Genomic DNA, 18,147 nt, shown 5'->3' with positions numbered 1-18,147 from the left:
TCAGAGGAGTCTTTCTCAAACAAAGACACGGTGTGGCCTTTACTAGTTCTTTAGTGCAGGTACAGTCCTCACACAATATAGTTTAGCCTCTCTGTTCTTCAAGTCAGACACAGAAAACATTGTCGAGATCTGTTTTAGACCTCGATTAGTTTGTGGACAATATAGGCTACTTAGTTTGAAAAAAAACATGACCACCAAAATAGAATTAGCTCTTGGAGGATGCTTTGCCGAGAGGTTCACTTACTTATTTCTCCCTGTCCTGTGAATGTTTACAGGTTTTGGCCAAAAGATACAACATGTAATTGTTTGGGTGGTATCAGACACTGTTTCCATGCTGGATATTTTTTTTTAGGTATAGACTACTTAGTTATATAGCAATAATCGTAAACCAAAACATTTAATTTACAGTAACTTACTTCAACAGATGTGATAAGAAACTAACTGAAAACATTGCTGTGGTAACTGCAGTTCCAAAATTAGCCTTTTTTTCCACAGCGTAATGATATTGTGATTGGTTAATGGTGGATAATGGCTGCATTTGTCTATAAGGCAGCAGGGCGCCTCTATTAAGTAATGGGTATAGTAATAATGTGAGCTTCCTGTTATTATTTCAGCTATTCTGTGGCTCCGGCCTCGAGCACAAGCCATAAATCCTGTTTTTAATATGGGACTACATTGTCACGTAAAGAGGCTGCACAAACACACAAGACTTTTAAGACGTTACAAAAGTAGCAGGCGACCTCAGTAGAGAGCCCAGAGACCGATCTACAGCTAATTGTGATCAGGTCTACCGATTTGTAAGATTATATTAATTTGTACCTTCTACCTTAGCCACCTGTCCTGGTCATAAGAGCCATACTTGGATCAGAAATTGTTATGAAATGCCGTATACCATTTTCACACAATACCCAGATTGTTTAACATTATGGAAAGTGTAGCCTTTTCCACTCCAGTCCCAGAGGTCCACAGTGCTGCCCTCTCCTCTGCAGCTTGAGTGTGCCAGGCGTATATGAAACCGCCATTGTTGAGTTTAGCTCGTAGCACTGGAAAGAGCTTTAGTCAACCTTCCCACTCAGATTTACTCCCCTCAAACCCTGTTTTAGGCTGAGAGCTCTATTTCCTGCCCTGGCGCCGTGGCACGATGTTGACAGTAGCCTTTATAGATCTCTCAGTTACGGTCCGTGCTTCCTCCCACATCTGAACTCACAAAAACTGTAATACTCAGGTATATAGGGCTTTGGTGTTGGGATGAAGGTAATTGTACGCAGGCCTATAAAGTGAAAAAGTCGAGTATCTGTATCGGGGTGACTGTGAATTGCGGCTATGGGAACATGACGAGTATTGGCTCTGACAGGAGCCGGCCCTGAATCTAAAGAACTACTGTATACTGTGTGCACTGCAAAAGGCCAAAGAGTCAACCTCAGTTCAGTGAGAGAAATTGTTTTGGTCCGTGCTTTTCAACTACTCTCAGTTTACTTCCATTTTTACTTGTGTTGCAGCGTATTTAACAGAAAGGCCTCAATGCTTACAACATGTCCATCTTGTCTTTGCTTGATTTGTTATTGAAAACGAAGCTGTTTCCCATCACCGGGGTCTTCAACATTTTTGACCATGACATTGACTAGGGATGTTCATTCCATGCATGATATTGTGTTTTTGGGGGTTGTTATTTAGTGTATATTCGCGGGTGGGAATGATTTTAATGTTTTTTAAGCGCTGTAAAGCACTTTGTGTTACATTTTGTATGAAAAGCACTTCATAAATAAAGTTTGATTTGATTTGATAAACAATATTATTGAATAACTTATAAGGCCACAGAAAACTCTACAGCTTAAAAATTACATTTAAGCTCTGTTCAAAGTACTTAATCTTAAAATATCCCACAATGAACATGAAATACCATGAGACTTACTATGGGCAAAAAAAAAAGATTACAATAAAAACATTGGAGAAAAATGCAAATATATATACTCAGCCCAAAAATATATTGTTTATCTCGTCGATATAGTAATTATTGTGGCCCTAGCCCTTGTGAAACATAGTGAACATGTTTAAATGACTGCCCTATGATTTCTACATCATTTCCAACACCCGCAAAATCAAACCATTCACTTGCGATGCTTAAACATGGAAAAAAAAACAGATCTAAACTTAGATGAAAAACCTTTTGTACTGCACGCCTTTACAACTTTTCATTTCAATGACAATTTATTTTACGCTATTCACATGTTTATTTCTGGCCGCCACACGGTATTTGACAAAACTCATCCATCCTTCACATGCACCATCTCTTTTTAAATCTCCCCTTTCAGCGCCTCTTTTCCATTACTGCGCCGCTCTGAAAGCTTCTGAATCCGAGGTATTTCACAGGTCAACATTGAACATCTTAATGATTCCAATCCAGGCCTGCACCCTATGCAATTCGGATTTAGATCTCTTCACTCAACTGAAACAGCTGTCTGTGTGTTTGTTGAGAAGGTGAAGTCTTATTTAGACAAAAACAGTTATGTTGCGGCTGTTTTTATTGACTTTAAGCGTGCGTTTGACACCGTGAATCACCTTAAGCTCTTGTCTAGACTGTCAACATTTAACCTTAGTAATCAAACCGTTGAATGGATACAGTCTTACCTATCAGATAGAAAACAATGTGTGCAAATAAAGAATAGCAAGTCACCCTATCTTCACTATACGCAAGGTGTCCCTCAGGGATCAATTTTAGGGCCCCTGCTATTCTCACTTTATGTAAATAACTTGCCCAATGTGTGCAAAAATGTGGACACAATTATGTATGCCGACGATACGGTAATTTTTACACAAGCCAAAAGTGCTGATGATGCAGCCCATCAGCTTTCATTAGCCTTAAATGACCTACAAAAATGGCTGAATGATTCATGCCTATGCCTTAATGTGAAAAAGACTGTATCAATGTTTTTTAGTAAACCTAAAACAACTGTGGCCGCAGTAAAAGTTTGCCTGGATGGACAAGAGTTAACTAATGTTGAGGAATTTAAGTATCTGGGAGTGCTAATAGACTCAAAACTATCCTTCAAAAAACACGTTAAAAAAGTAGTGAAAACTGTAAATGTTAATATACGGAACTTTAGACATATTCGCACATCATTAACAGATACAGCAGCGATTACATTCCTGCACTCTATGATACTGGCTCATATTGAGTACTGCATAACAAGTTGGTCATATACAAGTCATGCTGCTATTGGGCCAATTGAAGTATGCTACAAAAGAGCATTGAAAATATTAGACAAGAAACCTTCGTCATACCACCATTGTCAAATTTTAGATAAATATAAATTTTTAAACTTTGCTAATTTCAAATTATTTAAATCAGCCTGTTTAATCTATAAGGTTATACATGGTCTGGCGCCTCCACCATTGAGTGATTTTATTAAACAAAAATCTAGCAGTGCTGCGGGGTCTCGAGTGACTCGAGCCACTGTGAGAGGTGATTGTGAATTGGCATTTAAGCGGACTGCCTTCTCACAGAACGTCCTGTCATATCAGGGAGTGAGCTTCTGGAATAGTATTCCACTGTCAGTGAGGGAAAGCACGAGTCTCCCTACATTCAGGAGTCATTTAAAAGTGTGGCTGAGGGGCACACAAACATGTGATCACGTTTAGTTAATCATGATAGTGCATTATAAAAAAAAAGAGATCCAATTATCAGTGTAATACGGGTTGTGCAATAAGAGTCCCATAACATGGGTTGGCAATAGGGGTCAGTGTAATGCGGGTCAGTGCAATACAGAATGGTGCAATATGGGTCAGTGCAATACAGAATGGTGCAATATGGGTCAGTGCAATATCAGGTCTGTCAGGGCATGTGCATTTTTGAGGTTTGTGCAATACAGTCGATGCATTTACTATTTTCTATTTTCTCCTCTGTCCACTCTTGTTATTGTTATTTGTTTTAACATGATGTGATCACTGTTCTCATTCCTGTCTGTACATAGTCTGTATATAGTCTGTATATCGTGTCTCTGTATGTTTTTACTAACTTGTGTGTAACATCAACCTGCCAGGGGGTCTGCAGATGGAAATTAGCCTAAGGCTATAATCTGGCATATTTACATTTGTAAAAATGTTCATTAATATGTATTGTCCCTCCTTTTCAAATAAATAAATAAATAAAAAAAAAAAAAAAAAAAAAAACAACGGCCCGAATAAAAGTGTAATTGTTTGACAGGGAGCACGCTTTAGAAACACGCGCTATCTTCCATCTCGAGAACAAGAAATTGGATGTCTTTTCTTTTTTTTGACACAAGCAGCAAACATTAAAACCTTATTCCCTCTCCCACAATAGAACATACACGTAGTGTTGTTTGGAAATCGCAGCTTGCAGAGGTTTTCGATTTCACAATGTTTTAAGAAGAAAAATGTGTGGTCAGAATTTGCCTGAACGCTCCCTCGGGCCTGACTTTGGCCGCGCTTCGAGGCACTTGGACCGAAAAGGTTTGCAAACGCGCTCCAGCTTGCGGTACCTTAGCATAGCACGCTGAGGAAGTGAGGGATGCAGATGTCACCTTGTCCTCACTGATTTATTTATTTGACCAAGATCTGACTTTGAATTTATGACTCCGGAAATCACTAAGGATCATCACTAGTCATGAGCTTGTATTGCTGTCAACAGGAGACAGGCCGTTTCAGTGGGACAACCATTACGATTTACATGGATGTGGGAAAGCTTGAATTATTGTCCAAGGAGGAAGATGCTGATGTTCTCTTTTGGGGGGGATGACGATGGATAGGTTTAGGAAAGTCAGAGGGACAAGTCATGTTAGATGTTTTGGATCCGATTTGTGCAGAGGAGGCAGAAGGATGCAAAGGGCCTGGAAGAAGACCAAAGAGGAGATGTGTGGATGTAGTGAAAGAGCACAAGGAGATTATGATTGACTGTGGTATTCCCAACAAGAAGGAGAAAAAAGCCTTGGTTAATGTCCCAACATGTTACAACCATTCAAATCCCACCGAGGAAAACGTTAATATTATATCTGACAATTTTGCTGTAAAAAGGATGTAACCAGCACATTGATCACATTTCCAAACTTGTTTAGCTTTTTACTTTCTTGTATGGATGTCACAGCAGTAAGGAAGTAGTAAGTAAGTGCTTTATTTGTATTTGTACAACCATACAACAACATTGTGTTCAGTTGTTGGGCTAGTCCTGAGCCGCGCCGCCACCGGGCCGACCTGAACAGCATGTTTTTGGAGGCTGTGGAAACTGTGGCACCCAGAGGAAACCTGGCTGGCTGCCTTCAGTGCTCCTCTGAAACATTGCACCGCCTCCTGGGTTTGTCCCGGTTTCAAAGCGTGGTGTCCTGCACTGTTAAGCTCCTCCATCTCCTTCCTCTTCCTCCTGTACAGCTCCCTGCGCTCCACAACCGTCTTTCACCATTATCTTAGCAGTTAATCTGTTTTATTCTTCAGTGAACATCCATTAGCCAGAACGATTGTACGGATAGATGGCATTTGTGGTTTAGCTGTGAGTCTTGCCCCGATACCTCCTTGTTTGTCCCTTGCTTGTTTCCTTTTGAACCTTTTGTGTCGCCTCCCCTGTGCTGCAGGTGTGGAAGGCTTATGGTGCCTCTTCAGTATTTCAGAAGAAGAACTGTGTAGTTCTCAAATGTCTTTAGCTCATAAGCTAGCTCTTTATTTACTTTTAAAAAGCTGCTTTCCTCCAGAACATTAAAGGGACTATACAGAGTTTAAAAATTATGTATTTCCTCCCCCTACATGTTCCAGCAATGTCCCACCACAACTGCCTCTAAAATCCTGCACTGTCACTCAAAAAGGTGTTCATTCGGGTCCGAATTGCCGTCATGCACGAGGTAATTATAGAAGGTGCAGTTACACGTATGACCTGAGGTGGCAGTAGTGAGTATAAAATGGCTATCTTGCATCCAGCCCCTTTAAGGACTCTGGAGTAAAAAAATCACAAACCTCCACAATAAACGGCAAAGACGTACAAAAGTATCTAGCAACACTATGTGGAGAACAGAAACCACAAATGCAGTTCGCAGAAAAAAAAAGCAGAAAATGCAACTGTACCAAGAGAGAGGGAGGTTGCTGCTTGTTAACACGTCGCCATAAATGTTTATATACAGTATTGCATTGTGTGAGAAAGAAATTTTGTCTGTTCATGTAATTTATCATCTCATTTCCGTGCATTTGGCCTACTGCAGTGGTTCCTAAACTTTATTCATGCTTTGGTCCTTCTCGGGAAAAACTTCAGTTCAGTCCCTTTATCCCCCTGTGAACCCCAAAGCTCTGGTGTTGCATCTCAGACAGTCTGTTTGTCTTGGTTTTAGATCAACAACAAATGTGTGTGGGGACCAAACCCTCATTAAACTTTAACATAACCGCTCAGGCATTTGTAGTGTTATTGAACACAAATATGATGTCCTCTGTCAACACACGCTCCATTTATACAGCTACAGTGAACCTAAAGCTGCTGCATCTGGAAAAGAAAAAGTCTCCTCATGCTTCAAAGTCTCATAACCCTGCAAAAAGATCATGTAAACTGCTTCCTTTAGTTCTATTTTAAAGAAAGGCTGGGGGTAAACACACACACTAGAATGCACAGTTATTTTGAGCATCGTAAGATTAGTGAAGAAAAGCCAAATGATTACGAATTCTGAAGCTATTCAATGTAAGCAAGAGCACACCTGCCACCGAACCTCTCATGTTGCGGTATTATCAACAATGTGATTTACAGCTTTCCAGAGAAATCACATAGTTTTCCCTCAAATCTCCGCTGTACTCCCTACTCTCTGACATCAGTGCTCTGTTTCCCCCATTTTTCTCCCTATTTTTTATTGCATTTGTATCGGACATTCACTCCACACCCATGTTTTATAGAACGATGACTTCACTCTTGTTCTGCGACCGGCCTATGTTTTGCAAATGTTCTGGTGATGACTGGTGGCTTTAACTCATTGCCCTGAAACAAAGTCCCAAATTGAAGCAGTGAATCCATTTGTTAAAAGGTGTTGAATTAATCTAACCAAAATGAACTAAGACGTGCTTTATCTCAGCCCTGTTCTTAGCTAATGGAAAATGAGCTCATACTCTCATAAAAGAGGCCGGTGCTAATTGGCTGGCATCTCGTGTGTGTACATTTTATAATGAAGTGAATTTTATTGTGTCCCTAATAGTAACAGTACGTTATTAGCCAGAGTATCAGGTATCAAGAAGATTATTTTCCACATAAGAGAAGAAATGCCCAACAGAAAAGCAAAATTGTATTGTAAATTTCATCTAATATGATCGATATGAGACCAGAGAAAAGTATTATAGCGATTAATGGGATTTAATAACAGCAACAGGAAACAAGCCCCATCTGACTCTTGTATAGATTAGTTTGCAGTGGATTTTTCAAGTGTTGTTTCTTACCTTGCCGCCCATTTTCTCATGCCAAATATATGATATAGTTTTAAACCTGTTCATAGATTAACGATTGCCTCTCTCTTCTCCTCAGGCCCTCGGAGACGCCGATTTCCCGTCGGTGCTCCGGCAGCTGCTCCCCCTGATGAAGCCAAGAGAAGGTGAGGGCGTCCCTGGGTCCGGTCGTGGGGCAGATGAGTGCGGCCCGGATGAGCTGGTCCTGCTGCTGGTTTACCTGTACTCCCTGGCAGACGAGGCCACGCCCACAGACCGGGATAATGAGGAGGAGCTAGAGCGGCTGGAGAGAGAGCTGATTGGTGCTCTCACTTTGGTCATCACGAAGGAGGCGGAGCTTAGTCCACTGCTGCAGAAGCTCACAGGTAAGAGCTGCATGGACAGTACTCACCTTTGTTGGTGTATTTTAACACTGCTTATCCATGACGTGTTTGCTTACTTATTCAGTGTTTGTTAAGAGCTTTAAAATGTAGTGAAATTGTTGGCTGCTTGGTGAATGTTTTGGTGACATTGGTAGAACATGCTACAAACTGTACTTGAGCGCCTCTGATCTGAATATAGATGCTCTTTCCTTCACACTAATCACAGTCAGGCTTTACTGTTAAAAGAGTAAAATCTTATATATTTAAACCATTATGTCTAGCTATTCACTGTAGCAATGTGTTGAGAGTGTGGTGCATTATACATTCTGAAGAACATCAGGTAATAAGTGACATTTTACTGTAAAATGTGTTTGATAAATGATTATAATGTTTGCCTGGGCCCCATAGTTTCAGCTGTAATCTAAAGAAAACGCTCAACCTGAAAGGTCTAACTTGTCTTAAGGGCTGAAATCATTCTTTATCTAAAGCCTATTATTGCTGGCCAGGCTTGTTAAACCATAACCTCCAATTTGTAAATAATTATTGAACCTCACCAATAATCTCCGTCATAATGGATTGATATGGAACATTTATTGTGATAAAATTCCCAGCGTCGTTGCCAAAGCGTAGTCGGAGGCAGCCAGATTTTGTGATGGTCCAGGGGCAGAGGAATTACAGTCAGAAAGCTGGAACGGTGCTGCCGAGTTTCCGCTCAGTGCCTCCAGTTCAGATAAAGCCAGGTTTTACACAGCGTTCACCTCTCTCCTTTCTATCTCACTGTCACACCTGCCCACATGCGGAGCCGTCTGCCAGGGAGTGTCAGCCAAAGCATCTGTGGGAACGCCAGCACTTTTTACTACAAGTGTGAAAGAGAAATGAGTTCACCTTTCAAAATGTGTGACACTGATACAGTCTGTCATGCAAGGAGAATATGAATAAGCATTCATTGAGGGAGGATGCTACAATTTGAGAAAGAGGCTGTTATTGTGGTTTATATTTATTCAAGTTTGTCATTTTTATTCATTGAAACGTACCTCTAGCTGATTAGCATGGCTGGCCACCTCATGTTCACTCTGAGTTGTGGTTTTATTTTTCCTTAACTATGACTTTATTTGCATGTTTGGGCTGGAGATCAAGGGTGGCTGATGCCTCTCCTAGAAACTGTGAAGCATAAATTGGGACATACACTCCTAACCATATGCATTGGATATTTGGACACTGACCGCACAGCCACTATAACTCTTTCAACGAAAGAGTTCTTCTCTCAACGAATCGTTCTATTTCCTCCTTGTAATAGGCTATTTATTTGAATAGGATGTATTTGAAAAAAGAAACTGAAGCGTGCAGTTGACCCTGTATTTTGTAAATATAAATGGATGCAGCACTGAAGCTAAAAACGATGTAACTGGTGCAGAGTCTTATTTGTCCGAGGTGTTCCAGGCATGTCCTAGTGGGAAGAGGCCTTGTGGAAGGCCCAGGGCACGCTGGTGGGACTATGTCTCCGAGCTGGCCTGGTGTCGCCTTGGGGTCCCCCCAAAACAGCTGGAGGAGGTGTGTGTGGATTGGGAAGTCTGGGCATCTCTGTTGAGACTGCTGCTGCTGATGTTACTGTGATGCTCTTCTCTTTGAAAGGTGGGGTTCGTTTTCCTTTGTATGAGTTTGGACCTTTACTGACAATGTAAACTTACAGTACTCCCTTTTGTGATTAGGCCTATTGATTGTAAATGTGAAGATTCTCTCAGTAGCATGCCATGTAAACTCAACTTTCCTGATAACCCACACTGTATTTTTTGACCTGCATGTCACGGCGTAGTTTCGTGCACCTACTTTTCCCTCACTCTCCAGTTTCTCAAAGTACAAACTACAGATTTACAGCATCCCAAGCCAGCTTTTTGTTTAATTTGGCCATTTATTGGTGTGCCCTACAGCCGTAATGCGCAGGCTGGTGGAGCGTGTGGCAAAGGGGGATCAAGCCCAGCCCTTTAAGATGAATGGTGTCTACCTCCTCACCGCGCGCAGCTGTACCTCCGGAGTAATAGCACTTTTAACCTTGAGCCTGTGCGTACGCCGCCTCCTCCCTGCACCACCACGGCTCATAATTAGCACTACTTTTAGCTCCACACCCTGAAATAATACCTATGTGTTTGTTTTTTCTTTAACCGTATCACACTTCTCTGGCTGGTGTAGCGTATAGGGTTGCTCAAACTTTGTAATAAAGATTGTTGATCCCTGAAGCCCTTATTTTTAACCCCAACTTTTACTTGCTGCGTCTCCCCTCTTTCCTGCTCTACTTGGCTAAGTGCAGTTGAAAATTGGGGGGCCCTCTTGGCAGGCGCTCTCTGCGATGTTAAAAAGCCGTTCTTATAAACACGCTGGTTGGAAATTAGCCTGTCGTGGCGTGCCAGGTGGACAGAAAGAATAACATTGTGTGCAAGTCAGGAGTTCACTGCCCTGCTTTATGGGTACCTCAAAGTGCAGGAGTGTTTATAGTAACAAGTACATTGCATTTACTTCAGTATCATATATTTCTCAAAGTACTTTGTTTTGCAATATGATATACAATATTGTATTGACTATTTAAAGTGATATTGTCACTATTGACAAAGTGGCACAGTGGTTAGCGCTCGTGCTTCACAGCTAGAAGGTCCCGGTTTCGATTCCCACCTGGACGGGGCCTTTCTCTGGGGAGTTTGCATGTTCTCCCTGTGTCTGCATAGGTTTCCTCCAGGTACTCTGGTTTCCCCTACCACTAAAAACATGTATAGGCCATAATGAATGTAGTGAGTGAGTGGTTGTTGGTGGTCGGAGGGGCTGATGGCACAGACTGGTAGCCTCGCCTCCGTCAGTCTAACCCAAGGGCAGCTGAGCATGATGTGAATGAACTGACTGACTACAGCGCTTAAAAAACTTGGTGATACTTGTACAGCCCAATACAATTGTAAGCCATTATTATTATTCATGTCCATTGTGTTTTAAACTTCCTGACTCAAGAAGTTCCCGGAAAAAAAGGTCACACAATATTTTTAGGATCACCTTTACTTTCTGCACAGTATACTGTATATAAATGTATGTGCCTGTCGGCGGAATGGATTATTTATTTTATACAATTTATCATAGATCATTGATTTATTCATGTTGTGATGATGAGCGGATCGGACCATTGGACAAAACCCTCTCCAGCACATCCCAAAGGTCGTTCATGGGGTTAAGGTGAAAATGATGCATGCTCCCTGAACAGCTCTTTCATAATCTGCGCCCAATGATGGCATTGTCATCTTGGAATATGCCCTTGCCATCAGGGAAGAAAAGAGCCATCACTGGTTCTGATCAGGTCATTAGTTGTGCTGAGCTCATTCTTAGGCCTATATAATGTTGCTGAACCTAGACCTGAACAACAGCAGAAACCCAAGATCCAGGTTGACTTTTTTTTGGGACAAGAAGTATATTATTTCATCCCTCATTTACACTTTTGATACATTTACTATTGCACATTCAGACAGCTAAGGAGGGTCAAGTGCCTCGCCCAAGGACAGTAATTGCTGGCAGTTGCCAAACAGCTTGACTCACTAATATACTGCTCTTCCTTCCAATTAATGAGCCTGACCTTTGTTTAACCAGGAGTGTACCACTGAGATGCAGAATCTTTTTTTTGTAGTAGTAATGGAGTACATGAAGGAATCCTCAATAAGGCCCCAATACCCATCAAGCCCATTACCTTGCCGTGAGATCATAACTGCTGTGCCACTGTTTTGTGCTGCTACAAATTCGAAGCAGTGTGCATTAGTAAATAAGCAACCTTTTTAACCACCATTCGTCACTCTCTAAAAGCGCACCCTGAACTGTGTGTGTGCGAGAGTTTTATGGCTGCCAGCGAAGGGCCTGGCTCAGAGGTAACATGAGGCGGGGGCAGCATCCAAAGCAAAACATTGATTGTGACATTCTCCGCCAATTAAACAAATGCAAGCCAGACGCCCAATGAAACCTGGCCGCCTTGAGAACGAGACTAATTCCTCTGTTCAGTTCCACTTGGCTTCAGTAAGCTGTGGGGAGCTTAGAAATACGGCACAATATACAAGCGAAATAACATCTATCACAAACACGGAGCAGCGAGGTTAGGGCAATAAGCAAAAAAGAGGAGGCGGGTGCGGATGGTACGCCCCGAACTCCCAGACTACCTCCTCCTGGGACGTTAATTAGTGAGTGTCTTCGGGATAACACTGCTGCTACAGAGGAAGGATTTAACCTGCCGTGCTTCCTGTTTCAGTCTGAACATATTTGGATTGCAGAGCTGCCGGCCCGAGCGGCATCAGATTATCAGCAAGAGAATATTGTAAATTAACTATGCGCTTTATGGAGCTGGGAAATGTCACACCAATCACTGCGAATGAAGTCGAATCGAGTTAATTAGCAGTTTCTTAGATTAAAGAAAGCCGACTTGCAATCAAAGGTTCATTTGGAAACTTTTGTGCTCTGTGTAATGTGTCAAAGAAAAGGTGTCATTAATTTGCGTTTCATTGCTATTAATTGAAAAAGAGATAAAATATGAGTGAGATTCTCCTCACACTGAATTCGTACGACTGTGGTAAGTACTTCCAATTATGTTCACATAGACACTAGAAAGGTGGATGCAGTGTTTTACCCAAGAGACCAAATGTGGACTGGGAATCAAAATCTGTTTGTTCTTTTTCTTCTTGGCGATTTCAGGCAAACTGGGCACGGTCAGTTCTTTGCCGGCCTCCACAGTTTGTAGGTAGACGATCATTCATCAAAATCAGCGACTCAGTAGTTAAATCAAGTCTGCGACCATTTAGTCCCTTTCCCATATGTGTCCTCCACTAGACCAGGGGTTCCTAAACTTTTAAAGGAACAGGCCACCATTTTTACATACTGAGATATATGTTCTTACCTGAGCTTGGATGAGTTGACACGTACCTGTCTGGTCTTTGTGCGTGCCCTCAGTCACGCAAAACGAACACAGATGTTGTTAGCATTTGGCCTCTCCCAGTATACACTGCGTTCCAAATTATTATGAATTATTGAAATATATGAAATTATTAATTGTATTTTTGGGTCCAAAAGGTAAAAATAAATAAAGAAATAATGAAACTCAGTTAGGAGAAGTTAGAAGTGACTAAGCTCTTCCACAGGCACGCACAAAGACCTGACAGGTACGTAAAAACTCATCTAAGCTCAGGTAAGAAAATATCACAGTATGGAAAAACTGTGTGCCCTCAGTCATGCAAAAAGACCAGAGAAGTTGTTTGCATTTGGCCTCTCCCAGTATAATCCTATAGCTTCAACAGGTATGTATCAACTCGTCTAAGCTCAGGTAAGAACAAATGGAAGTATGGAAAGATGGTGGCCCGTTCCTTTAAGGCTACAACCCACAAATTCACCAAATTAGCATTTATAATAATTTCAGGTGCAAAACATTCACAATCTGGCTGCTATTGTAAATTTTTAAGAAATCATCTCCCCTAATTGGTGCCGAAACCCACTTTGGGAACCCCTGCACCGGTTAATGAATGTAATTTGAACAATGACATTTCAGCACATTGCCCACTTGGTGCATAATGTGAAATGGACTTTAGAAAACACTTCATTTTAGAATTTGAAAGACCTTGTGAATTGATTTTGTTCTTTTTGAAAACCTTCTTCTAGTCGACATTAAGTCAGTGCTTGTATCACCCATAAATACCAGTCTTTTTTACTACTATATACTACTATATATTAAAGGACATCTTCATCCACCCAGCCAGTGCTTTTCCAAGTAACTTCCCCGCCCTGTCTGTCTCTCACACCCTGCCCTTTCATTTGTGCTCTATAAAGACAAATCTTCACTTGCACTGCGCCTGACATGCTCTATCCATGTCCATGCAGCAGCACATACATATTTACAGTAATAATAAGTATGATTTATTGACTAAGAACATTAGAAGATCAACTTTCTCAAGTAGTTACTCCCTTTTTGTGTATACTGTGAGCGCATGACCTCTTATTTTTATTCTGCCTGTGTATTTTGTTAGAAAGAGGCAGTATTAACCCTATATTAGGCGCTGCTTATTTCAGACTGTAGGAAATCGTCTCTCAAACCAAATCCACCGCAGCGGTCTCCACATGTGGAAAGTGTCAGAATCGGTGGCTTGTTATTGTCTTGGAAACGGAACAAACGCCGCGATTGGACGACGGGGCCAGTGCTTCCCTGAATCCTTGCCTGCGATTGGCTGCTGCCCTGCTCTCTGCGTTGTACATGGGTGGCGCGTTTGATGTGTGTTACCGCCGGGGTTCACTCTTAATCTCTGGTTCAGTTGTGGCGATGGCTGCAGTGATGTTGGTTAAACTGCTTTCGGGATTTTGGGTTTCCCGTCTGGCACGGCGGATCTCGGTTAAATTCGGTATAAAATCAAACTAGCTCATGAGATTATTATATCATTATGTCGTGCGCTTCGCCAGAAGATGAAAAGCCAAGCCAAATGCTCTTCCTATTGCTCGCACAGTCATCAGGATGCATCAGAGTGTGTGTCATGGAGAGAGAATGAAAAATCCCCCAAATCAGTGCAAATCAGCGCAGGTTCCTGGAGTGAATCAAAATGTAAAATGGTTGAATTCTAAAGAAGCACTGAGTCATTTTGGCTGACATTTTGGGGAGTGTTCACTGCACTGTATGCTCATCAAACACCTAAACCTTTTTCATCAGCATGTGAAACAAATTAAATCAGCCCTAAAATAGCTTTTCACTGTAATATATTGTCCTAACAGGTTCTTATCTAGTCAAATATAGTCTAATATACTTAACTTGTGCCTTGTGAGTCATCTTGTTTTCCCAAAGAAATGGGACTTTCACAATGCTTCTGTCCGTGTGTGGGGATGGGTGGCACTCGCCTGAACAATGTCCAGTTATTCGTAGGCCTAACACACTGTGACAGATACTGACAGACGACTTACTTCACGTTCCTCCTGTTGCTGTGCTCACGGTCTTAGCATCGCAAAAGCCAACATTTGGTGCGCATTACTTGGAAATCCTTGAAGTTGTAGCCATATCTTGGGGCTTCCTGGTTTCAATCTATAAACAACTGCTTTCTATTTTGGCATTTGCATTGGCATTCGCATGGTTCCCCTCCCTGTGCAAAAGGCAATGTCTGCTGTCCATATTTTTTACCAGTTGCTAACGCGATGTCCTGCTTAACAAATGACATTTCTCGTGCTCGAGTCTGACATGAGGGACGTCTTTTTGGCGATGAGGAGCTGGACATTAGAGCTTCTATATATAAAAGTGGAAACGCAGTGGTTTTTGCCTTGTCTTAGTCTCTCCTCGGTTTGTTTTTCATCCTGTCAATGGGGTGTGCAGCTCGGTCCCGGGGAAGAGCAGCGCGCCCTCAGAATCGGACCTCCCTTGTACCTCTGTTTGGGTTGGCACGGCAACGCGGGCCTGTCCCGGGACATGAAAGAGCCCACTGCACAACCCTAGCCACCAACTTACAGTCTGAAACTTGTTCTTTTTCTTTGTTTTTCTTCACTTTCTTTTCCGTGTCTCCAGCTCCTGCCTGTGGCCCTGCCGCTCCACCAGCCGATAGCCTGTGAGCCGTCCTGGTGCTTGTTAGAGGAAGCGGACTGTGAGTTGTTCTAATGATCGCAGCTGATTAAATAAATTTCCCCGGGTAGACTGCACTTATGAAATTAGTCCTCATTATTTTTAATTGCAGACTTTTCTTCACTTCCTCTTCTTGCCTTTTACATGAAGGCTTGTGTGGCTGAGAGCATAAGGCTTAGGGCTGTGGTTCTCAAACTTTACAGAGGTCTGATCTGCAGGGTAACAGGACACACTTGTTAAATCATTATGGAGACACATTTTATGAAACTTTCACAGGATATTAAATGCGATTTGTAAATGTGAACCTTTACGTTAAATTACTATCGATTTATTCAAACTGGCTTATCGCTGCAGATCTCCATGGTAACGCAGGGCAATCTGCGCTATTGAGGATTACAGGTTGCTTTTCATAGATTTAAAGTTGGAAGAAACGGATCAATATCTATCTTTTAAAGTTTGAAATAACATTTTTAAACCAAATTGACGTTTTGGCCAGCAGCCCTGCCATACACACTGAAAGTTTCAAGCATTTATACTGCATCTTTCAGTCGCCATCAGACTTTTTATCTTCGATCTGTAAGTTATTTACAGCTGCTAATCATTTTGTGCTCCGATCCGATACTGGTATCGGGTATCAGAGCCGATACTGGAAAAAATACAATATCGGGTGTCGGCTACAAATATCTGATACTGAACCGATACCAGTTTTGGCCCCTAACGCCTAAAACACAACTTTTACCACTTAAATCTAAGTGAATATGGGCATGCTGTATATCATTGTAAAGTGAGTTGGTTTTAACCTCCGCAAACTTATTTTTGATCGCCACGCAAAATGCCGCGGTTAGCATCAGTATGCTATAGCTAGCAGGTGCTTGCTAATGCTAGCGAAAACTAATCTAGGCTGGGTCAGAAACTATGATAGAAATACCTAAAGTATTTCTGCTGAAGCCAAGTTTAAGAAATTACTGATATAACATATTTTTTATGTTTATATTAATGTATCCTAAAGCCTGTCATATACCCAAGGATATTTAGTGTAGAAAAGTCCAGTGATCCTTGTTAAATGTTTATCCAAGAGTTCATCAATAGATACAATTGATAATTGTTCTGTAACATCATGAAAATAGAATATGATCTGATCTTAAAATGGAGAAAAGAGTCAATCAAATGTTTCACACTTTTAAGAAAGTCTCTTGGTATCGGTAAATATCAGATATCGGCACATACTCAAACCCCAGTATCGGTATTGGTAAGAATAAAAAAGCTTGGGTGGTGTTTTTGTCACGTGACTCACAAAAACCATTTGAGACTGTTTTGCAGTGAACAGCCCGGTTCACTGTATTTCCTGAAGTGGTGATAAGAGCATCACTGGCCGAGGGGCTCCATCGCAGCCGTTAGCATGTTTCTGCCACTTTGACTTGATCAGATCTGATGACATGAGGCTTTAGGTTTAATTAAGCGCGGCTCATCAGACCCTTGGTGCCGGCGCGGGCCACTGCAGCGCTGTCCCGACCACACACACTCAGTGCAACGCAGAGAGAGGCCGGGAGCTACTGTCCCGCCGCGCTCCACTGAACCTGCTCCACCTCTGTAGGGCTTCTCTCCACACATGAAGACATCACCTCATCACACATGGGCTCATGGGAAAACCACGGACGCACAGACACAACCACATGTTTTGGGTTTTCAAGTTCATGGGTAAAAATGGACTTCGAGTTTACATGGAACTTAAACTATTCTATTCCGTAGTGTAATGTATATCTTTACTTTGTGCACAGAGTTTTGGACATTTCATGTGAGTTAGAAGTTTGTGATGATGGAACACATTATGTACAGTGAGCATTAGGCCACATTCTTTGGGAAAATAATACATTATGATTTTGCAACAAACATTTTATGTGCGAAAGTTACCTATTTTTTATTATTTCAACAAAGGACATCAACAATACTGCAGTTTAAGGTACATACTGTTTAATGCATGCAGCAGCATATTATAGCCAGATATTCATGTTGATGTTTCCATAGTAATTGGTTGACTATGAGGCATCTCTGTCCACATCTAAAGTGAGATGGGACAGTCTATGAGTGATTATAATTGTCCCACAGAGCAGACCCTCTGGCGACTGCCGCCTCCTCTTTTATCTCCAGCTGATTTGGCTGATTTCCAGCAGCCGGACAGGCCTACGCACACTGGACATAATAAAGCGTATTAATTATTTAAAGGAACTGCATCAAAACATTGAATTGTTTTGTTTAAAGTGGACATACTGTAGCATTCCTTATTGAGCCCTAAAGACGTTGGTGTCCTCAGCATTAATTTTTATCAAATTTGAAATGTTATGAATGCAAAGAGAAAACAGTAAAGAGTGGCTGACTGGAAACAATTGAATTGGCCTGGACCATGCGTTACATGTCTCATTGTCACTAGGACAATGACATATTATAAAACAGAAAACAAACTGATACATACTGGCAAATCAATGGCACCGTGATGATCCGACTGAACGGGTTCAGGAAAAGGTTACAGCCTATAGGCCAGTGTAACTCCTCATTTGAAAGCTAATAACTACACAACTCATCTAAACAGATCGTTTTCTGGCCGTATTGTCACAACCTTTTTAGAAATTTCTTCTCAGCACTTTTTTGTTGCTCTTTTGTGGCGTTTGGTTACTTTTTCCTCACGTTTTTGAAGCATCATCCTTGTTCTCAGCTCATTTTTGTTGCTATTTTACATTTGGGTAATGACAAAGTAATGAAGAACACGAGAAAATGTTCTTG

The 18,147-nt window shown here is 41.6% G+C and overlaps 2 protein-coding genes across 2 annotated transcripts in view; one reads left to right on the top strand and one right to left on the bottom strand.

Annotated features, from left to right (window-relative positions):
- Window positions 1-18,147, bottom strand: part of pdgfra (platelet-derived growth factor receptor, alpha polypeptide) — a 424,693-nt gene that overhangs the window by 284,738 nt on the left and 121,808 nt on the right. The window lies entirely within an intron of this gene.
- scfd2 (sec1 family domain containing 2) overlaps window positions 1-18,147 on the top strand; it is a 168,596-nt gene that overhangs the window by 68,822 nt on the left and 81,627 nt on the right. Inside the window, exon 5 of the mRNA XM_079574915.1 lies at window positions 7,496-7,781. Coding sequence (XP_079431041.1) covers window positions 7,496-7,781 — 286 coding nt within the window. The remainder of the gene's footprint in view (window positions 1-7,495; window positions 7,782-18,147) is intronic.

This window comes from Gobius niger, assembly GCF_951799975.1.
Source record: "Gobius niger genome assembly, chromosome: 17".
NCBI lineage: Eukaryota > Metazoa > Chordata > Actinopteri > Gobiiformes > Gobiidae > Gobius > Gobius niger.
This window is presented reverse-complemented; position numbering and strand designations above follow the sequence as displayed.